Source organism: Centropristis striata, chromosome 22, assembly GCF_030273125.1.
Source record: "Centropristis striata isolate RG_2023a ecotype Rhode Island chromosome 22, C.striata_1.0, whole genome shotgun sequence".
Taxonomy (NCBI): domain Eukaryota; kingdom Metazoa; phylum Chordata; class Actinopteri; order Perciformes; family Serranidae; genus Centropristis; species Centropristis striata.
Window position 1 is genome coordinate 27860386 of NC_081538.1, and position 24393 is coordinate 27884778.

Here is a 24393-nt window from a genome sequence, read left to right on the forward strand (position 1 = left end):
GCGGCCACTAATGAAATATAAAGGAAAAAAGGCAGTAGCTGATCTGGTAATCAATAAAGGACTGGAGCCAAATATATAGAGGAGGTCACATCCGGCCACTTCCGGTCGCCATCTTTGTTTCGTAAAGCGTAAAGAGTTTTTCTTTTTCTTTTTAAACTTAATCTGACAGAAGAGTGAGTAAAGGATTTGGAAATACCCCATAACAGTGGTAAGTGTTGATTCATGACCGTCTCTGCTTTTGAAAGTTATGTAATGATTCATATTTTCGATCGTCTGTGACGTTAAAAAGCTAGCGAGCGTTAGCTGTTAGCCAAACAAAGTTGGTTTGTTGTCGATTAGCGGCAACTAACGCTCTTTAACCCTTTGATGCACAACATATAAACACCTTCTAATGCACTTCAACTTGGCATACTGTCGAACAGTTCGAGCTAAGTGCCTGCTGCTTGTGTTTACTTGTTGAATGTTTTATGTTTTGTGTGTTTTTCTCGCTAAACGTCTGGACGCTGCTGCTGCTGACAGGTTTCGTTGCTGCACTTGTTGTTTACGTATATTATCTGCCTTGTTGGCTTTTAAGTTGTTGATTTATGTGTTTGGTTTACAAGTTTGCTCCATAATACTTCTGCCTGCATCCGTGTGTTTTATTTACCTTCTTTGGTATTTATTGTAAACCCATGTACTGTATATAAGCTAATTTCATGGTAATGAAAGCCTAATGTCCGTGTTAATATACTCTTGTTTATATTGGGCTGATGAAGTCTTTAGCACAATTCCCCTCTGTTTTTCTGTTGTTGTTTTTTTAATTTTGTAGTTTTTGGGTGGTCTATTAATTACAGGCTTGACAGACTGGACAGACAAGAAATTTCCCAGCAGTATGTTCAGGGTGATGAAAGGAGGAGAGCTGTTTTTAGGTCCTTCATTCAGTCAGCTTCAAGTCAGTAAATTTGTGTACAAACTTCTTTTTATTTATAAAGTTTATTTACAGTTCGTTTTTTTTTAATAAAACATATTTGGGTTAAGGAATTGTTAGAAAAATTGCATGAGGAAACCTTGAAAATTGATAATCTGTCACCAACAGAAAAAACCTCACTATTTTTCTGCGCATTCGTTGATGGGGAAATGAAGAGCTGGAGACGTCCAAGTTCTTAGTTTAACAAAAGTTTTATTACAATACGTCAAACAATGTGCACTTTACAGAGATTCTCCGGGTTCAAAACTCATGTCCCTGAATACAAACAGACGTGTTTCAGTTCGTGAAGTCTGAACCACGACTCTCTCCCTGGAACCCATTAAAATAACCTTACAATTGTTTACAAAACTTGCTGGTCGATTTCCTCCAGGAAGTCCCGCCCTCTTGATCGCTGATTCGCCAGTTTTAATTAATACAACGGCACGTCAATGCCAGCTGGGCATACGATCTTGCTGCCCCGGACAAGGCCATCCTGACCTCGTCTCCAGAACATTCAACAAAAAACATTCTGTCTTGTTATTGTGTCTCACAAAGATATCATGTCTACAGAGTCAAAGGAATTTCACTGTGTCACATAGATTCTAAAAGTCAAAAAAATATGAAACAGACAATGAAATATATGTAGTCAAAGTTTCTAAACCAAAATTAACACAAACATAATCATTGTATCAAAATCATATTGTCTGACTTAATATAAATGCATAGAGATATTTATTACAGTCAAGGTTTGACCTTTGATAGTGACCTGGGTCACTCACAGAGAACAGAGACAGACCACAGAGAAGCAGAAATAAAGCATAAAATTGTTTACCGATATAGAAAATAATCAATTATTTTAACAGAATGCAGTGGAAAAATAACTCAAAGTTGAAATAATTTGCTGACAGCTTCGTCCCCCCTGGTTTTACCCCTTGGCCATGTTTGCACTTTTTTATTTATGTTAATTTATTTTACTTTTAAATGTTTCAAGATTCACTAGGATTTAACTTAAGTGAAAAACAATTGATATTATTTATTTTAATTGTGTTTGAAGATTTGCCAAGATTGCTCCTTTTTGTAAGACTCTACATTTAAGTATTTTTAACAAATGGCTTATAATAACACATCATTTCAAAATTCTTGTCAACTTTTAACATTTTTTTTTTTTTTACAAAAACACAGTGGACCGCCGGTGGGCTTCTCTACCACCAGGCTTAACAAGTTTTCTGGGGGAAACCCTGCTGATAGTAATTCGAGCTGCAATGAATAGTCTGACAACTGGATTAATCCATAGATGGAAAAATAATCGCTAATTTTCTTGATAAACATTTGTCCTCTAATATTTTCTAAAATTATATTCTAAGATTTCCTGTTTTTCTGTTTTATATCTTATCAAACTGATTATCTTTGGGTTTTGGACTGATAAAACAAGACATTTTAAAGACACTGCTTGAGCTATGAGGAAACTAGGACGGACATTTTCATTATTTTCTGATATTCTTAGACCAAACTATCAGTCACTCATTGAGATAATTATCGGCAAATTACTCCATTATGATACTTATAATGAAATAGGCTTAATTGTTAGTTGCATGATACCATGATAACACTTAAAGCTAATTATTTGATTGAAATAAATTAAATTGGCATTTATTTTGAGAAGTAATCAGTTGTTTAAATCGGCCTCAGATACTTCGTTGTAAATTGGACTCTTAGTTTGACTAAACAAGCTATTTAATTAAACACCCTGGGCTTAATGAATTATATATATATATATATATATATATATATATATATATATATATATATATATATATATATATATATATATATATATATATATATTGTCTATGGAGCTTTTCATAGTTGAAAAGCTCCATTACTCCATTAATGAGTTGTTTTAAAGGCAACTTTTACAATAATTATAAGATATTATAAGATTTGCTGCTTTTCTGGATAATATTGTTGTTAACTGAATATTTTGGACTGTAACTTTAGGTAAAGTAAAAATTTATCAAGAAAATATGCATCATATTAATCAATCATGTCTTGGTTTAGTGGTTCAGTTGTACATTAGATGATGTGATCTAATCCATTGTCAGTTGGTGCAACAAGTATTTTTTTCCCCATAAATATCCGATATCTATATCTATATACAGGAAAACAAAAGTGAACTAAAATGAGAAAAAAAAAAATACAATACACGTTTACATTGCAACATTATGGTATATATCAAATTTTACACAATGTGTCAAAACTTTGATTGACAAAAATGGTTGTTTTAATAATATGTTCTGCTCAATATTGACGAAATGTGTAAATGTAGAAATACTCAGAAATATATTTTTTTTAAATGAAGTAATTATACGTATAAGTCCACTTTAATACACTGTAGGTGGAAAGGGAGGTGTCACTTTGACAATGTATTAGGTTGTAGTTTTACTGAACGACCACATGATGGCGTAATTGATCTGAAAATTAATCTGAGAAAGAGGAGGCTGTACAGCTCTACACATTCTGTAATCAAAATAAAACCCCATAAAGTGATGGCTTTGACGCTTTGGCGAATACTCTGAGCATAAATATAATATAAATATGTTTCTCCTCAATAGTTCAGTCGATCACATACCACTTCCTGAAAGTTGGATTATGGTTGTTGGAGAAATTGTACTTGAATGTGTTCTATAAAAATATTTAGAGCATGTCACAGGAAAAGGGGGTCAAGAGTAAAAGTAATTGGATTAACTAAAATCTATTTCCTAAAAGGAAACGGTGTAGGGCTGCAGCTAACAATTATTATTATTTTTTTTTTATCAATCTCTATTTTTTCCAATAGTTGATTAGTTTTCACCAGAAAATGTCAGTATATAGGGAAAATTACCTGCCACAAGTTTCCAGAGCCTAAAGTATAAAAGGCTTGTTTTGTCCGACATACAGTCAAAAATCTAAAAAAGACATAACAAGGGCTCAGCAAATAATCATTTTTTGTCGGATTGACAAAATGATGAACAGATTATCAACATTTTCCATTAATTGATCAGGAAAAAAAGATAGTTTTACAACAATAATTAAACAACTATTTAAGTAAGGGCTCCAACTAATAACTATTTTCTTAAACATTTAATCTACCAATTTTTTTTCCTACTAAATAAGAATGCAGTGAAGATGTCTTGATCCAGCTTGTTTAGGGCAGAAAAATCAATGATATTTAATATACAATGTAAAAAAAATTCTGCAAAAGCATCAAAGCCTCATACACAAGATGTAATGACTAAATGTGGCATTTTTGCATGACAAAATAATGAAAATAAACTATTAAATTTACTGTCAAAGTTGTTGCAAATTCATTTTCTTTCGTTCATTTAATCCTTTAATCTATAATTCCCAGTTTCTCAAAACATAATCATAATCATATGATAGTATTTGTTAGAAAGTTTGTTTTAATTGTGCACCAACAACTTATTCCAGTGAGCTATTCTGAGCTTTGGTCTTATATTTATCTTCTCGTTTATGGAAATTGTTTCCCAAAATAACATGACAGAGTTTAAGATTTGGGTTCAAAGAAACATCTTTTCGCTCCTCTTACCACAGATTTGTCATCCTATTTACACAAACATCCTTTCACAGGCATCAGAGGCACGATTGTGTTGTTCCCCAGAGTTTTCTCATCCTCCAAAGCTCTTGACACGACATCCAACTGAAGCCGTCTTCAATTTCTCCAGACAGATGAAAGATGCAGTAACAACATGCGAGCAGGCAGCTGAATGATGCCACCAGGTATCCCACATCTTCCTGTTAGAATGCTTTATTTCATAGAACTCATACTTTTTTACAAACAGTTTCTGGGAATTTGTTAGAAAATAAAAAAATACACATTACAGTTTCCTGAAGCCAAATTTGATCTTTTCAAATAGCTTTTTTTTTTCCTCAAGCAACATTAACGACATCATAAGACGCAGGAAAGCTGAAAATCATCACTATAGAGCAGCTGAACTAGGGGAATTATGTTTAATCAAAACCGATTAACTGATTGATTAATGTCTAATTAGTTCAGCTCTAGGTTGTAATTTAAATGTAAATACATTTTTTCAATTATTGGACATACAATTTTAGTCTTGTTTTACTGGCAAAATTGACTAATTTGTTTTAAGATATGGCTGCAACTTCATGATTTTCACAGCAAATGAATGACTTGATTATTTGATTGTAAAATGCAAGAAAAACGTGTACAACCCCATCACAAAACACCAAGATGATGTGTTCAAATTGATTATTTTGTGCAACTATCGGCGCAAAACCCAAAACAGTAATATAATAAAAATAAATATAATAAAACACAAAAAAGCTGAATATTTCTAGATTTGGGAAGCTGAAACCAGTCAATATTTGATAGAGATTTGATATTCTCAAACAATAAATATATTATAAAATTGATAAAATTAATTATTGTAGATTATATATATATATATATATAAATATATATATATATATATATATATCATTAATGTAATGTATAACTCATTGTTTAATTTTAGAATTAAAGGTTTTAAGGCTCAGAGTCAAAAAGTGTGAATATTTACCAAATGTATCATCCAGGATTCTGCATGTATTGCTTCCCAACTAATTTAAAAACACTGTAATTAAAAAAAACATATATATCCTTCCCATTTTTTTGGCTTATATCCTTATTTTTCCCACTGGGGGGCAGAGTTTCATTATTAGTGGAAAAAATGTCAAAGTCAGAGCCAAAGATTCATTTTCACCCACCTCATTTTATTAAGCAAAGTATCAGAATGGTCTGCAATTAGTTGTTTAACAAAAAACAAAGATAACTTAGGGAATGTAATGAACAGTGCGGCAATACTGTTTGAGAATAACTGCTTGGAAACCAGAGTATGAGGAATAATAATAATAATAATAGGGAATGTGACTGATTAAATGTTGAAACGTGTGACTCACACATTTGTGACATGTAGTGTGTGTGTGTATAGATGTGAGTGTGTGTGTGCCAGATGACTGTGTATGCCAGTGGAAGTGCCAGCAGCTGAACAGTAGTTGGTATGACAGTGTTGAGAATAATAAGACATAATGAAGTAAAGCAAACTTGTACTGAAACTAGTTCACATCCATCTGTGGCTGCATGTGCTCAAGATGTGGTAACTACAGTACAGCAATAAAAAACATGTTATGGTTACAAAGCAAATCAGATGACATAAAGCCATCAAACCAAAAATATATATATTTATATATATTATTAGCCCTCACAAATTAGCTCTCTATTCCTTGAGTCTAATCAAGGTGGGAATTTAAAACCAAAAACTACACTGGCCAATACGTGTAAAATACTCAACGTACTGTACTTCACGTATGAAAGAGAAATTAATTGCACGTCAGTTAATCATGAAGGAATACCATCACTGATACTGAAAGGGAACGACTAGAAAATAAGTAACAAACCCGGCTCTTTCTACAGTGGCGGCGCTGCAAAATTGAAATGGAAATCAAAACTTAGTCATCTGTGTATCGTTCGTTCTTTCCATTTTCAATTGGCAATCAAAATCAAATAGTGAAAAATTGACTGGTTATTTTGTTATTTGTTGTCTATTATCAAACGAAAAATAAGAAAAATGCTTGTCATTTCATATTTCAATCTTAGGCTCGGATCAAAAATAAGAAATGGAAAAACGGGCACCAGGACTGAATTTGATTTGAATATTTAATTGGTCATGCAATTAATCGTCTTTCCATATTTATCTGGTTTTTGGCCTGGTTGTGTAACACTTTATTCTGAAAACTGAAAACCGCACGCCGACACAACAAATACATTTTCGGCGTGCCGAAATTTGATTATTTCACGTGGTGTGTTCATGTAAAGTTAATACTTCATCTCCTCTCTGCTGGTAAGAGTTTTATACTGAAAAAAGTGAGAAAGAATGACAGTAAAGTGTTTATCCTTCATGTCAGTTTGGGCAGTCTCAATTTATTTACCGTAAATATCACAATACGGGGTCAGCAATTGAATATTCAAATCAAATTAATTCCTGGTGCCCGTTATCCCATTTCGTATTTTTGATCTGAGCCTAAGATTGAAATATGGAAAAACAAGCTTTTTTTTGTTTTATAATAGAAAACAAATAACAAAATAACCAGTCAATTTGTCATTATTTGATTTTTGATTGCCAATTGAAAATGGAAAGAACGAATGATACAGGGATTCTTAGTGACCCCGTTTATCACTGCTCTCTAATTCTACCATTGGACATAGTATTATTTCTTCTCTCTGAAAAATAACATTCACAAGCATATAGAGTAAATTGATCTCTAGTGTAAATATCTGGGAAGTAACATATAAAAAAATAAAGATGAATCAAGAGTTTTCAGGAGAACGTTCCCCTGCTACTGATAACAACTCAGCATATTAACAAAAAAAACAAATCCACTGTACATATCAGACTCTAAAAGATATATACTGTCACCTCTGGTTAATGATTTACATCCAAAAATAAAATAAAATCTTCAGTCAGCTTTTTTTTCTTTCTCTTTTTAAAGTGATCAGTAAAAACGTCAGAGGCTGGTGATGTCCTGCAACGTTACGATGCAGCGTGACAGTCGGAAGGTCACACATAAAGAACAACAGAGCAGAAACAAAACCAGGCTCCTAACAAAGCTAGGACTACTGCTCCTCTTTACCACAGTGTCAGTGACTACACCTCAGTTTTTTATTTTTTACAGTGTCTTGCCTTTTGTCCAATCGTCCAATCACAGCAGCATAGACTCCTGCAGGGCGAACGCCTCCTGTGCGTGCCTGTAGTGTGGTCCTCCAAACAGCTGGGGGAGCTGTTGCCTTATGACCGGCTGCTGCTCCTGGAACTGTGTCCTGTAGTGAACCAGGCTGTCCGGGTTCGGGGGGAAAGTGAACTCCTGAACGGGAGACATTTGGGCTCGCTGGAAGCTGGGCGAGCGGGGCATCCCGCCCGGGGACTGAGGAGGCAGCTGGTCCTCTTGCGGCCTCGGGGGCCCCTCCACCAGCCGCCGGGGCCCGCCTTCTGGCAGGTAGTGCGGGTTCTGCGGGATCTGCTCAACTCGCCGATGCCCCTCAAACCTGTAGTCCACCGGAGCGGAGTAGACCTGTGCGGTGGAGGTGAGCTGTTGCAGGTAGATGGGGGTGGAGCTCCCTCGGGTTTCCAGCTGCAGGGGCAGGTGCTCCGGTGGCGGCCTAGCGGTTCGGGGGTTGTGGGCGGCGTTGGGTGGCGGCCCCCTGCGGTAGGTGGTGTAGGAGTTGTTCATGAGAGCCTTCTCTGGGGAGAGGCTGGTGGCCGGGCGCTGGGTGGTGGCGTACGCTCGATCCCCGTACACCACACTGGAGGGCGGGGTGAACCGAGTGGGCGGGGCATAGAGTCTGTCCTCCCCTCTGGGGTCGAGGCCAACGCTGTACGCCGGATGGAAGATGGGGACCTCGGTGGTTGTTCTGCCCGGCGAGTGCTGCTGTGGAGGGGTGAGGTACTGGCTTTGGCTGCCAGGGTGGCCGGCCTGGACGCCTCCTGGACTATTGTGGGTAAATGCAGGAGGGTGTTTGGCCATCCGGGGCCCTGATGCGACGGAGGCGGCGCTCCCGGCCAGGCTGGTCCCTCGGCTGGGGCTGCCCTGGTGAAGGGACGAAACACTGAAGGGTGTCTCACTGCGAGGGGTCCTCATTCTGGACGGAGGTCTATCAAGCTCCAGGATCTCGAAATCCTGCTCCGGCAGCCCTGGTACATTGTCGTACTGGGAGGCGTTCGAGCCTCTGTCTGCGCCGGGGAGGAAGCCCTTGGATCTCGGCCGGCGGTGCGTCTGGGCGCCGTCTTCTGGACTGGACGGGGCCGGCGACGCCCCTCGGCTCCGGTGGACTTCCCGAGCGGCTGCAGCTTTGACCGCTTCCAGCTTCGTCTCGGACGGTTTGAACCAGCGAGGAGTGATTTCTTTGTGAGAGCTGGAGGCGGCGTTGGAGTTATGGTTGGCGGTGGCGTGGCTCTGGTGCTTCCCTCTGTCTCCTGTGATGAGCTGTGGGGGTGTCGGGGTCGGGGTTGGTGTTGTCCCTCTTTCAGGTGTGGTGGAGGTGGAGTGCTTCTGCCTCTCGTTGGGGATCTCCCCTGATCCCCTGGAGCGGGCGTCCCTCTTTTCAGCCTTGTGGCGGCGGAGCGATTTCTCCAAAGAGTCCCGGCGTGCGCGGCTGGGGGGTCGACTGTCCGGTCGCTGGCGGTCTGGTACGGGACTCGGGTCCCTCGGAGGCTCGGCTGGCTCCACGTGGCTTTGACCGTTGGCCACGTGGTTCACCACTGCTGCTGCCACCTCGGGAGGAAGCTGCCCTAGAGGCTTCTTAGGATACTCATCTTCTTTACCTGCAAGACGAAAACAGTAGAAACTCATTAGAACAAAGTCAGAAAGTGAAACTTAACGGTGATGGTTTGACACACGGTGTGGCGCTGATTCACATCGGATGAGGAGTCACAACAGGGACATGGATTCATGCAACACCACTGCCATAGAGAGGTAAAAATAAAGGAGAATTACATTCATGACGACACATAAATACATTTCCACAGGCAAAGAGCAAAGGACTGAAAAAAAAAACATCAGAAGTAATGTCTGATATCAATCCCCAGCTTGCTGGAGGAGCTCAATTAGGTAGTGACATTCAATTGAGTGGTCTCTGAAATTATGAGTTTCACTCCATTTCATTAAACTGTACTTAGCTGCAGCAGTAGCCCTAGACTTGAAAGGTCATACAGAAATAGTTCTTGATTAATGAACCATGTTAAATGTAGTGAGACTGATGAAGTAGAAGCATTAAAGCCACAGAAATATTTCTTCACTTAACTACTCAGCTTGCACCAACGCTTTGATGCTACAACCAGTACATGTTACAAATTGAGACATTATCACTTAAAGTTACTGCCTTAAAAGAAATAAAAGGAACAGTTGACAGGAACATACACAGTGTGCAGACACAGTGACGGGGACGCTGGGTGTTGTTGGGACTGGAAGGGAAAGTGTGATCACCAGCTGCTGGAGGGAGATGAAGCGCTGTAGGAGCGATCCCAGAGGCAAACTTGTTGGAAAAGAATTTCCCCGACTAAAGTGTCTCTCCATGATGAGTTTATCCACTGACCCTGGCCTTTTGTTCTCCTACAACCAGGTTAAAAATTAAGAGTAAACTAACCTACGCACCACAGTTTCCTTGTCAGAATTTGATTTTTGTGTAGAAAACGGATACATTTGTCAGAGAATTGGCAAAACATTTTTTATTTTGAAACTGAAACAGCAGTGATGCTAATTGTTCTTTCTAGCACCTTATTAATACAATGTTGTCTTTTGTTATTTTCCAGGAATCACTGGAGATTATCTGGCCTGAAAACCAGTAAGTAAACCATCTCATAGCTCCTGTATGTATTTTCAGATGTGGTCCAGACTAGGGATGGGCATCGATTTTCGATTAGTCATTAAATCATAAAAAATCGAATAGTTCATCATATCTGGAAGAAAAAAAAGTTGTATTACTGGTGCCTTCCACACGGGGGCAGCGTAGCATTTGATTATTCAGTGTGGCGGCTAGATGCCAAACTGTAGAAGAAGAAACAAACAGGGGAGAGGGTTTTCCACTGTGGGACAAGTTAGCCTTAGCCTTATATATATATCTATGAAGTTATTCCCCAGAGGGATTTAGAGACTCCGGAGGTGACGTTTGGTTTTCACCGTCGCTAACTGTGCACAACGTCAGAAGCTGAAAGCAGCATGGCTAATTATGCACAGATCATAAACATAGTAATCGTGAATTAACGACATCTCTAGCTGTGCACAACATCAGCAGCTGATCATAAACAAAGCAGCATGGCTAATTATGCACAGCGTCTCCTCTGATCATAAACATAGTGATTGTAAATTAACCGGCATCACTAACTGTGCACAGAGTGTCCAGTGCTTGTTGTAAACAAACAGAGATCGCTAAGTGAACACCTCCTGCAGCAGCAGCACATACACACTGTACTGCTACAGAGCTAACTGTAGCTAACTATAGCTAACTGCCGCTAACAAGCTGGCCTAGCGGCTCGTTAAGAAGAGTAAGAAGGAGTCGCTGGATTTGTCTCCAGTCGCTTTCTTGAAAAATACTCGCTAAGGGGGTCTGAAAAGTTGCTAAATTTAGCAACAAAGTTGGGAGCACTGCTTTGCCGGCGGGGTGTTATTATCTAATATTCCAATATTAATCAATTAGTACCCCACGATTATCGAATAGTACTTTTGCCTGAAATGCACATCCCTAGTCCAGATACAACATTAGTTTTAACTCATACCGTTGGGAAATTATTTCACCATTTACCAAACTAGATAAAGTAATGTAAATCCATTCACTAAATCAAAAATCCATTTCATATTTTAATGGCTAAACGGGCAGAATAATAACACAACATTTGAATTGAAATGTGTTTAAAACCCTGCAGCTACATTCTGAATACAAGAGCAGTGCAGCATGACATAAAAGATTTGATGATCAAATATTAGAGGTAAGAGATCGTTGTCTGAGCCCAACACATTTTATTTTATCCTCCATGTTCCTTAATATCATGACTGAGCTGTTCGGGGCCTATTGGTGGCCGCCAGCAGGTTTCAGGTACCACTGTTGTTTTTATTTCACACAGCTGGAAAGAGGAAGTGATTTGAGTGTAAAACAGAGAAAGCTGCCTCACCTTGCCTCAAGGAGCAGCTTTTACACCGTGGTAATATAAATGCTGTTGTAGAGGCTTTTCTCTCACTTATAAACAAAAGGTCGGGGGGGAAATAAAATCGTAGGGATGTTGTTGAACTTAAGAGGCCATTAAATCACATAAGATGTTCTTTTACTTTGAAAGCCTTTAGGGGGGAGGTGTTTTTAACAAGTCACCATCAGTATAAAACATAAGAAAAGGTTAGAATCTTGGTTCTGAAATGACAAATCCTACATACTAATATCAAATATCAGCATTAATGATCAGCTGTTGGTAGCCGTCCAAGTCCCCATGTTGGCTCAAGCCATGGGTCTCAAACTCGCGGCCCGCGGGCCAATAGTTCCTCGTGAGGATATTTTGTGGCCCTCACCTTGATATGAATGTTTAATGTGGTTAAAGTATTCACACTCCTTGGATGTTTCACCCTTTTGTTGCTTTTACACATGAAATCATGGGTTTAGTGATTTAGTTTTTTTTCAGTCATTTTGTGTCTTTTTTTGTAATTTTGGTCATTTTGTGTCTTTTTTTTTTAAAAAGTAATTTTGTGTCTTTTTCAAGTAATTTTTTTTCTGTCATTTTGTGTCTTTTTTAGTAATTTTATGTCTTTTTTTCTGTCATTTTGTGTCATTTTGTCATTTTGTGTCTTTTTTGTCATTTTGTGTCTTTTTAAAGTAATTTTTTTTGTTTTGTTATTTTGTGTCTTTTTTTAGTAATTTTGATACTGCCTCCAGCGGCCCCCAGGTAATTAGAGTTTGAGACCCCTGGTTTAAGCTTTTCTTCAGGGATTGGTGACAGAAAAGAAGTGAATCCAGACTCCGCCACTCTAGATCAAAGATCCATCCAGCTGCTGTTTGCACAGAGTAAATTATACTGTGGTGGTGATGTGGTTAGGGAAAAAAGGAGACCATCTCTTAACTCAAACCGGGCCAAGCAGAGTTCAAAACCATAAAAACCACCATCCTTTCTCACAGTTAAGATACAAAAATGCAGATTTAAAAAATTATCCCCCCCCTGCACAGCAGAAAAATGAGGCTAGCAGATGGTTGTTAAAACAGAAGTTAAACAAAAGCCTCCAGTGTTGGAAAAGTGGCTCATTATCTTGTCAGCGGGCAGGGAGACGAACAGACAGCTACTGTTGGAGCTGTGTGGGCTCTGAAGAAAGGAAAGTTGTGGGTTCCTTCTTCAGCTACTGAATTAGAGTAAAAATTCTTACCAAAAAAAAACCTAGCTGCTGAACTGACTAAATACAAGAGATGAGCCAGAAGAAGATTGTTAAGGCCGTTGATCCATTCAGTAAATGCACACGTAAAGCATATTTCTCTGAAGCGCAAACATATTTGGAAAATTTGGTCAAAGTCAGTACAATCACTAAAGAGTCACTTTTCTTCCCAATAAAAATAAGCTTCAAGAGGTCAGTGTGCAGATCAGCTATATAGATAGTCGGCCTACAAAATGCTACGATTAGCTTCCAAACAGCTCTAGGAACAACTGGATAAATATTTAACCCAGAACTAGAATCTCCCATATTCAGCTTCACTCATTAACCTTATGGAGTCTTGGACGGTTTTGTCCATTTTTGAATCCTTTTCATGTCATTTTGTGTCTTTTTTGTGTCTGTTGTTGTGTCTTTTTTTGTTATTTTACTTTGTGTCATTTTGTCTCTTTTTTGTCATTTTGTCTTCTGTGTCTTTTTTGGTCATTTTGTGTTTTTTTTCCAGTCATTTTGTGCCTTTTTTGGTCATTTTGTGTCTGTTGTTGTGTCTTTTTTTGTTATTTTATTTTGTGTCATTATTTTGTCATTTTGTCTTCTGTGTCTTTTTTGGTCATTTTGTGTCTTTTTTCTAGTCATTTTGTGCCTTTTTTAGTCATTTTGTGTCTTTTTTCTAGTCATTTTGTGTCTTTTTCTAGTCATTTTGTGTCTTTTTTAGTCATTTTGTGTCTTTTTTCTAGTCATTTTGTGTCTTTTTTTTCCAGTCATTTTGTGCCTTTATTTAGTCATTTTGTGTCTTTTACTACAAATACTGTCAAATACTACAAAACGACATATCCGCTTTCCCGGCCTATATGAATTAAGGATTACTGGGTCTGGGTTCTTATGGGTTAAACAATAACTTCCCAGGTAAATCAGTATCATGCATTGTCTTTAGTCGGCCACCAGAGGGCACATTATGTCACCTGAGAGACCTTTATGGACAGAGCTGCAATTTAAAAACCACTTTGAAAAAAACAAACAGAAGATAGAAGAGAAGAGGAGAGAGCCAGCCACTGCAGGACTGAAGCAATGCATCTGAACTTAGTCAAAATATCATGTGGGGAGGGGAAAAAATTCAGCTGGAAGACTAGTTTGTGAAGAAAAAAAGACCCGAGTGCTGTTGGACAGACAGGCGACAGACAGGACGGACTGACGGACTGACGGACTGAGGGACAGATGGACAGAGACATGGAGAGGGGGAAGACCAGTCAGGATAGCCCACCGGTTACTGTTGTAGGAGGGGATGTGGCCCCCACTCACGGCCACACTTTTGTTGTTGTTGGCTAACATCGTTTGAAAGAAGAGGGAGAGAAGGCAGATTAATGAGGAGACAGAGCAAGATTAGAAACACACACTGCTAATAATGCTAATAGAGCTACAGGCTAAAGGGCAGCAGGAAGCCAGAAGAACTGTTATGTGAAAACTATAATACAAAAAGGGGGACAACTAAATGTTTCTGGGTAGTTTTGGATTGATTTGATTGTCTTTTAAGGTGCCACATCAGTGCTGTGTTGCATGTTTTTGTGCCGCTATTTTCAAAATGTGGACATATCTGCTAAAAAACAGCCAATGTGTTAAGTTATTTTTGTTTGTAGAATCCCAGAAGGTAGTGAAAAACGCCCATGGTGATGACTATTGGTCAGTTGGTTGGTGGTTACACAAACTTTCCCCCAACTTTTGGCAGCCACAGTTTTCATCCTAGGCTTAATTTTTGCTAATGTCAAGTGTGATACATGGTATGAAGTTCTCTCTTTTACTTCATTAAATCTAGCTTAATTGTGTTGTTGATTCATCTCAAACATACAAATTCGACAGAAACAAAATAAAACCCTCCTAGTTAGACTTTCCACTGTTCTAACAGTCACCTACTCTGGTTTGATGACTATGCTGCCACCTCTTTCATATTGTTTGTGTGTATTAAGTATACGTTTGGACGGGTTGATGGCTAATGTCGTTGTCCTAGTACTTGTTACTCTGCAATGACAATAAAGGAAAATCTGACTCTGAAATACATACTTCATTCACTCTGAGAATTATGTAAAATCATGCTTATAGCTACATGCAGTCTTTCTCTTAGTCTGTTAAATTTGCTAAATAAAATTACAAAAATGGCCTCAAAACAGCTTGGTTCATTTTGACTGGCTCGCCTTTATCATCAGGACTAAGCCCAAAATAATCACAAACAGCAACATAGCATGTTGTTTTTTGTCAAAAATGGTGACATTTTTAAATGTCTAAAATGCTAAAAGTAGCCCAATTGTAATCTGTAGGTGCATGTAGTAGTATAGTTTGTCCAAAAAAGACAGGAAAACACCATATTTCGGGATGTCCAAAAATTGGACAAAAACAAAAAAAGTCATACTATAGCATCTCGTTTTCTGTCAAAAATGGTGAAATTTTAAAGTGCCTAAAAAATGCTGAAAAATTACTTTATTATAGTCTGTTGATACATATTAGAGCAAAGTTTGTCCAAAAAAGACAGAAAAATACCATATTATGGGATGTCCAAAAATTTTACAAAAAAGTCATACTATAGCATGTCATTCTTTGTCAAAAATGGTGACATTTTAAAATGCTTAAAAATGCTAAAAATGGCCCATTTGTACTCTAAATGCATGTAGTAGTATAATTTGTCCAAAAAAGACGGTAAAACACCATATTATGGGATGTCCAAAAATTGGACAAAAACAAAAAAGTCATTGTTTTTCGTCAAAAATGGTGAAATTTTAAAATGCCTAAAAATAGTAAAAATGGCCCAATTGTACTTGTAGATGCATGTACTTAGTCGGCATAAAAAACAGCATTTCTCTGATGCTTTCATGCACAGACTGAAAGAGCAGCGTCTGTATTGTTGACAGTAGTAAAGAACAGGCTGTAAGGACTTCTTATACCATAATACCACCCAAGTCTAAACAGACTTGGGTGGTATTTTTGGACTAGTGTTGATGTAGGTGTTAAACTAAAACTATCCCTTTTTGTATTACAGCTGCTTGTTGTGGTGTGTGTTGGAGCTCTATCTGTACCTGGAGCAGGCAGCTCCAGCTTCGCCCTCCTGAGCTCCGTCATGGACGCCTGCAGCTGCTCCACCACAAAGTCGTCCTCGAAGTAGAAATTTTTGGACAAAGCCACCTGCAGAAACTCCACCAGCTCCTCCATGGACAGCTTCATCAGGTGCTCTGTCAACCACACACACATACAAGACAGATAAGACCTCCTCAGTCTCTGCCAGGTGGACTCCAGCTGGGACCAGAGTTCAGGTTAAAGAGTCTTACTCTTGTGCAGTTTGAGGATGGTGTAGGACATGGTGGGCAGCACTCGCTCTCCCTCTAAGATGTAGATGTCCCAGATCCTGAGGGTGAGGGTGAAGGGAGTCTGGACACAAACAAAACACCAAGTTAGTCAACAAATTCAATGAAAAGATGTGCTTCTCAATACTTTCTAGCTTCCCTAAATGAGCATTTTGGCTCCAAGGTGACATTGATTTTCTTTAAATAGTAAATTGTTGTTTTCTTTTCAAAAGCTAGGAACCTTTGCTTGATTTTTTTTAGCAATCCTGTTCAAACTTAAGGATACAGTGCAATTGTTGGGCACCTATTGGTTTGGCTCTTACCCAAAGAAGAATAAAAATATGTTGCTATCTAATGTAATGGTACAGATGTAGGTTGTCTTCTTCCACATAGCAGAGTCAATATATAGCCATTTTTCCATTCCAATAAATTTCAGGGAATCACTTAAAAAAAAGACACAAAACTACCAAAAAAAGACATAAAATTACTCAAAAAAACTTCAGGTTTTAGGGGCTTATTTTAAAATCGCCCAGATGTTTTACAGGCATTTTTTACAGCCGTCTTAGGCCTAAATGGGTTAAAAAAAGACACAGAATAACCAAAAAAAGACACAAAATTACCCAAAAAAAGACATAAAATTACAAAAAAAAAGACACAAAATTACAAAAAAAAAAGACACAAAGGTATTAAAAAAGACACAAAATTACAACAAAAAAAAGACATAAAATTACCAAAAATATTTTTAGGGGCTTATTTTAAAATCGCCCAGAGGTTTTACAGGCATTTTTTACAGCCGTTTTAGGCCTAAATGGGTTAATATTAAACATTTAATATGTCATGCTATGGGAAGTCTAAACAAAGAATGTTTCCATTTGCATTGGAAAAAAACAAACCACAGCAGCAGATTTGCTGCATTTTTTTTATAATTCATGTGTGTGGTCAGCTTGTCATTGTACTCACTCTGTCCAGGAAGCACTGAAAGAACCACTTCATGGTGTAGAGGCTGGTGAACACCTCCTGGTTGTCCTGCAGCAGACAAACAAACCCAACAGAAGCTCTGTTTAGTGCATTGATCTGTGTTTGTATAGGCCTCTGATGTATGGTTAACACATATGATTTACACAGAGTGCAAATGATTTACAACGTTAATAAAATGAGGTGTTATAATCCACTGAGAGTGTAATAAGACAGTGGAGTTATTTGGAGAGGCTTGTGGCCTGATGAGCAGTCGCTCCATTATTGAACACTTGTTGCATTATTAATGTAACAGCAGCGTTGCGTGTCTCACCAGGTGTTGTTTCAGTTTGGGCATCATCTTCTTGAGGATGCGGTCGTGATGCTCCTGGAAACGGATCAGCTTTGGGAAGCCGGGGATAAAAAACCCTAAAGGTGAGCACAGAAGAGACGGTCAGGTCAACTGGTGCCGTGTTATTATCATTTTACTATATCACTACATTTATAATGGAGGACTTTACTTTGATATTTTATTATACTATGAGTTTTTGGCACTTCTTTCCAGCATGCTATGACTCTATTTTCAAATTTTGGACGTCTCAAAATATGGTATTTTTTTGTTATTTCTGGAAAAGCCACCCACATGTATCAACAGACTATAATTGAGCATTTTTAGGCATTTAAAAATTTGAGCATTTTTGACAAAAAACGACATTCTATAGTATGACTTTTTTTGTTTTTGTCCAATATTTGGAAATCCCATAATAAGGTGTTTACACGTCTGTTTTGGACAAATTATGCTCTAATATGAATAAACAGACTATAATAAAGTTATTTTTTAGCATTTTAAGGCATTTTAAAATTTGAGCATTTTTGCCAAAAAAATGACATGACTTTTTTTTGGAGGGGGTCATTTTTGGACATCGCATAATATGGTGTTTTTCCGCTATTTTGGGTCAAACTATACTACTTCATGTATCAACAGACTATAATTGACCCATTTTGACAAATCAACATGCTATAGCATTACTTTTTTTTTTTTTTTTTAATTTTGGACATCTCAAAATATGATGTTTTTTTATTATTTTGGGAAAAGCCACCCTACTACGCGTATCAACAGACTATAATAAGACCTTTTTGAGAGTTTTAGGGCATTTAAAAATGTTATGACCTCTTCACGAAAATTATATTTTGAATGCCTTACTTCACTGACATTTTTGTGACGTTTTCAATTACTTTTAAAAACAGAATAATTTGAACGCCATACCACACAATGACTTTATTTTTAGAATTGGAATGACATACTAGGACTTTTTGTGATATTTTGGACACTATTTTGTACTATGATCTTGTCATTTTTGTTTTATTGTGTCTCTACTGTTCGTCTTCCTCTACAGCAAAGTCCTGAAACTTGGAGACGACCCAGCGGTCGTCGGCCTGATGTGTGACAGTGACTCTCTGCATACAGAGGGAGGTCTAACAGCTGCTCCTAACAACCTTCAGCTGAACCGGCCCAAAACTACAGAGATGACAGCAGGTTTCGGCCCCCATCATCTCAGAACAACACAATGTTTCCACAAGCTGATGAACACTTAACACCAGTCCAATTGTAAAAAGAATGTAAGCAAAAGGCATCCACCTTACCTGTGAATTATTATTATCTTTTTTTTTTTTTTGGACCAATCTGAGTTGGCATGTGCTTGTTATGATCAAGTTAGATGACTTAATTGTGTTCCTGATAAGATTTTATCATTGAACATGTTGAATACACACTGTTTTTAACATGTATACCACTGTGATAGATAAATAAACGTTGTATAAACACTGTTTGTCCATGTGTGTCCAGAAATGACAAAAGTCATACTGTAGTATGTAGTTTTTTTTGTCAAAAATGGTGAAATTTTAAAATGCCTGAAAATGCTAAAAATTACTTTATTATAGTCTGTTGATACATATTAGAACATAATTTGTCCAGAAATGACAGAAATACACCATATTATGGGATGTCCAAAAATTGGACAAAAAAAAAAAAGTCATACTATAGTATGTCGTTTTTGGTCAAAAATTGGGAAAATTTAAAATGCCTAAAAAAGCTAAAAACTACTTTCTTATAGTCTGTTAATACATATTAGAGCATAATTTGTCCAGAAATTACAAAAAATTTGAATACTATTGGATGTCCAAAAATTGGACAAAACAAAAAAGTCATACTACATGTCGTTTTTTGTCAAAAATGGTGAAATTTTAAAATGCCTGAAAATGCTAAAAATGACTTTATTATAGTCTGTTGATACATATTAGAACATAATTTGTCCAGAAATGACAGAAATACACCATATTGTTTTTTGTCAAAAATGGTAAAATTTTAAAATGCCTAAAAATGCTAAAAAATGGCCCAGTTGTACTCTGTAGATGCGTGTAGTAGTATAGTTTGTCCAAAAAAAGACGGTAAAACACCATATTATGGGATGTCCAAAAATTGGACAAAAATCAAAGAGTCTAAAGTCTTCTAAAATGCCTTAAAATGCTAAAAATAACTTTATTATACTCTGTTGATACATATTAGAGCATAATTTGTCCAGAAATGACAGAAAAATAAAATATTATGGGATGTCCAAAATTGGGACAAAAAGAAAAAAAAGTCATACTATAGTAGGCCTTTATTCGTCAAAAACGCTTAAAATGCTCAAAATGCTTAAAAATGCAAAAAAAAAAAATGCCTGATTACACTGTAGATGCATGTAGTGGCATAGTTTTATCCAAAAAAGACAGAAAAACACCATATTTTGAGACGTCCAAAATTGAAGAATTGAAGAAATAAAAGTCATACTCTAGATGGTTCATAAATATTAGAGCAAAAATATGTCCAGAAATGACCACCAAATAGAAAAATGTCAGTGTAGTTTGTTGCCAAAATTACTAAACTAATGACTAAAATGTCAAAGTATTGTATTGGTATGCTACTCAAATATATTTGTCAGTGCGACGTTAACAGTGTTGTAGACATTAACAGTGAGTGCAGTAAGCAGGCTAGCGCTGGTTACCGTGCATGGCGTGCTTGTGTCCAGACAGCAGCCTGACCAGAGCCCAGAAGGCGTCTTCTTCATTCATGTAGATGAGCAGCAGAGCTGTGATCTGGCTCATGCCCTGGCAGTAGCCCACCTCCTGCACACACACAACAATCAGTATTAACCTTCATTCATTTTATTCTACCTTCATATCGGTGTAAGTTTTTATGTATAGTTTTACCCTAGTTTCTTCTTTCTCAACTGTTTGGCATATGGGGAGAACATTTTTTAAAACTTGAGCTGCTGTGAGCTCTAGGATAATCACAGCCTCATGAAACTTCACAACCACAAACTAGAGACCTGGAGCATTCAGAGGCTGGATGGCTTTCATAGATTTATGGAAAATAAAGGGGTTTATCAGCGATTTTCACAACAGAAGTGCTCCCCATCCAATGGCAAATAAATGAATTTGTTGCAGAAATCATCAAGATGTCAAAAGTTGTTTTTTTTTTTTGTTTTTTTTCCAACACTATCCTTATTTATTTTCAGATATAATATCACATACATATAACTACTGGGACTCCGAACATTTGCCCCAAACCATGTAAAACAACACAAATAGTAAATATAAATCACTAACGAAAGAAGGAAACTTAAATACACAATAAATAAAAAATAAATAAAATAAAATAAATAAAAAAAAGGATACAAATACTACATAAGTAAATAAAAATAAATAATAAATAATAGAAATAAGAATACAGATGGGGGAGAATAAAGTCAAACGTTTTTTAATACTGAATCACAGCAGGTTTCTTTATGGTGCTCCTAAAGCTCTTGGTGCCTCAATCTGGTATTTTGGAGGATTTTGTCAATTCTCGAGTTAAAAAAAGGTTAAATTTGGCACCAAATGTTTGGAACCTCCTGCAAACACACAATAATCAACATATCCTTAATTAATTTAATTCTATCTTCATATTGGTATAAGTTTGTATGTATAGTTTTACCCCAGTTTCTTCTTTCTCAACGGAGAACATTTTTTAAAAACTTGAGCTCAGTGTATAAAATGACCTCTAGGATAATCACAGCCTCATGAAACTTCACAACCACAAACTAGAGACCTAGAGCATTCATAGATATATTGGAAATAAGGGGGTTTATGAGCGGTTTCCACAACAAAAGTGCTCCCCATCCAACGCCAAATAAATGAAATTGTTGCAGTAATCATCAAGATGTCAAAAAAGTTTTTTAATACTGAATCACAGCATGGATTTCTTTATGGTGCTCCTAAAGCTCTTTGTGCTTTAATGTTGTATTTTGAAGGGTTTTTTTGACCATTTTTTTTAATCAATTCTCGAGTTAAAAATAGGTTTAATTTGGCTCCAAATGCTTGTTACAAAAAGATGCTGCAAAACTTATGAGACATACTTTTGAGCCCTTTTTCACTGTCACTTTTCATTTTAATAAATAAATAAATGTGTTTTTATTACAGATTTATGAATAGAACATCTTGAGAAACAGTGCTGAGCTCAAATTAATCTTGTGGGTCTCAGGTAGGGAGGGAGGAGAAGATAAAATACGTGGACATTATTTGCATCCAAAACCTGAAGTAAAATGTTGAAAAATCCAGACACAAAGTAACCTTTGCAGCTGTGTGCAGACAGAGTGGATGACTCACCGTGTTGTACATGGAGTAGGCCGTGAGGACGTGGAACAGAGCCTGCTGCCTGAGAACACAAAACCACACTTATCACAGAGTCCAGGACTCATACTTTTGGTTCTGGATTCTGACAGGACGGACATCTTTAACCTCCAGTTAACCCTCTGAACCCCAACAAGCCGCTACAGGGAGTTTGTTGCTCCTACTGTGTCCTTGTATTATACTGCAATATATAAAATCTCTATAAATCTATAAGTTCTGCAGCTCTGTGGAATCAGCACAATCATGGCCAGAAGTGGGAAAAACTCAAACTTGTCTTTGTGTAGAATAACACAGTAAAAAAGAAAAAATGCAAGTTGAATTTCTCTGATGAATTATTTTTTTTTAAATTGGAATAAAATGGGATTTATATTAAGAACACTTTTCTAAGTGTCCACAAGTGTCAGAAATATTGGGAAAAAATGGGTCTCCAATTCTACATATTAAAGTATTGTCATGTTTCCAGCCTCTCCTGTCCTCTCCTCTCTGCTCTGTGTAAACAGCCTCTCCTGTCCTCTCCTCTCTGCTCTGTGTAAACAGCCTCTCCTGTCCTCTCCTCTCAGCTCTGTGTAAACAGATTCTCAGTGAATATTTGTCACGTGACCGTTGGTCTCAGCAGAATCAATCATGTCTTCAGTGTCTCTGAGGAGAATTTATTGTTTTTAACAGGATCTGGTTAGTGCAAAAACTTTATTTTAAATGACAATTCTAAGCTTCGTTTTGGTCACTTTTTCTAACGGAAACGTTAATAATCTATGATCCAATGAAGGGCTGTCCGAAAGTTAATATTTCGACGTTAATGCCTGTTTTTACAGTTTCTTTCTACAATAAATGATTTATTTTTGGCAATTACTCTGTGCTCTTATTTGCAAAACCTGCAGCTGCAAACTGCGATTATTCAAATAAAATCAAACATCATCAACATGAAATAAAACACCTAAAACAACATGAGAAACAAGAAAAAGCAGCAAACAAAAGTTGTTAAAGTGTTCAGATCTAATTTGATAAAGGGACTATCAGTTTTTACAGTTTCTCTCTACGATAAACGGTGGATTTTTGTGCCCATCTTTTAAAGAAAACATGCGTTCGGGGTTCAGAGGGTTAATTCACAAGCATCTGGTGTAAAAATCAATAAATGTGAGGAACAATATTCTCACACATGAACCTGAAGCGTGAGCTGGAAGAGCTGCAATAATATGCTCGTTAATTTCCCACCGGGAGTGTGAAAAGCACATTACTAGGCTGTTAAAACATTTGTAGTTCCCGTATAGGAGTGTATGAGAGCTGCGGCTGGATGCATCAGAGCCTGACGAAGCAGAAGTCCACACGCAGTAAAAGAGGACATGAGGCGTCTCACTTCCATGTGGGGAAGTTCTGTGGCTTCAGATTTACCAGCTTCTTCTGATTTTTCTATATGTACTTAATTAAAGCATGACAGTACACCTGGTACATGCAAAAATAGACTTAAAGCTACTATATAGCAGTTTATTTTTGCTGCTAAGTGCCAAATCCTGCTCTATTATACTTCTCAGCCATTTCCATAACAGAAGTGCTCACCATCCAATTGCCAAAATATGAAAGTCTTGCAGAAATCTACAAAATGTCAACAGTTTTTGATGCAAAATTATAGAAAAATGTAAACGGAGTTCCTCAAAGTCTTGGTGTTATGTTGCCGTTAAATTGACCCATTTCGAAGTTTAAAAATAAAAATAAAAATTGTTAAAAGTATTTTTTCATAAAAAAGAATAAAATGTAAATTGTAAAATAAAATAAATAAAAATAAAAATAATAAAATCATTAAAAGTATTTAAAAAAAAAAAGTAAAATAAAATTTTAAAAAATTAAAATAAAATAATAAAATAAAATCAATAAAAGTATTTTCATAAAAAGAAAAAAGGAAAATGTATAATCAAAAATTAAAATTAAACTACAAATAATAAAATAAAATAAAAATGTGAAAAGTATTTTTTCATAAAAATAAAAAAAAATTAAATGTAAAATAAAAAAAGTAAAAAAATCAAAGTCATGTAAAGCTATTGTATTTTATATGTAGGTCTTTCCAATGTACATAAAAAATTAACATGTAATTTTTATAAAAAATGTGTGAGTTATAAATGAAATAGAAACAATGTTTATTGGGGATTTTTTTAGGTTCTGACACTTTTGGATAATTAAACATCAAACTGACCCACAAACATTATTGCTTGAGGTAATTTTGACAATTTTTTTAATCAAAAAGTTTAAAAAAAGTTTACATTTGGCTCAGAGTGTTTGTAACAAATGGTATCAACCCAGAAATTGCTGCAACAACTTAGAGACATAACTGAGCATGATGATATATTTGTTTTTATTACAGATTTATGCCTAGAAACAGTGCTGAGCTGAAATTAATTTCCAGGTTTCAGATGTTGTTCACCGCTTTAATGTATCTAAAACAAACCTACATCCTTCCAGCAGCTCTTCAGCTTTTAATGTTTCTCTGTGATTGTAATCTGAGGTCAGTTACTG

At 36.7% G+C, this 24393-nt stretch overlaps 1 protein-coding gene and 1 long non-coding RNA gene across 4 annotated transcripts in view; one reads left to right on the top strand and one right to left on the bottom strand.

The window, feature by feature from the left end:
• Positions 1–18768, top strand: LOC131960537 (uncharacterized). 2 transcript variants are annotated; one of them, XR_009389698.1, is made up of 5 exons: positions 1–208; positions 4574–4723; positions 15924–16108; positions 17495–17613; positions 18576–18768. It is a non-coding gene; the product is annotated as an uncharacterized LOC131960537 (long non-coding RNA). The 2 variants fall into 2 exon arrangements; XR_009389697.1 differs by having other exon boundaries at positions 4–208; positions 17516–17613.
• The window catches only part of usp6nl (USP6 N-terminal like), a 118248-nt gene continuing 100176 nt past the window's right edge, over positions 6322–24393 (bottom strand). For both annotated transcript variants that reach the window (XM_059325776.1, XM_059325775.1), the window contains 7 exons: positions 21865–21913; positions 20223–20343; positions 17513–17607; positions 17185–17250; positions 16210–16309; positions 15961–16113; positions 6322–9324 (listed from right to left, as the gene is read on the bottom strand). In XM_059325776.1, the coding sequence (XP_059181759.1) occupies positions 7706–9324; positions 15961–16113; positions 16210–16309; positions 17185–17250; positions 17513–17607; positions 20223–20343; positions 21865–21913 (2203 nt within the window). In that variant the 3' untranslated portion in view covers positions 6322–7705. The remainder of the gene's footprint in view (positions 9325–15960; positions 16114–16209; positions 16310–17184; positions 17251–17512; positions 17608–20222; positions 20344–21864; positions 21914–24393) is intronic.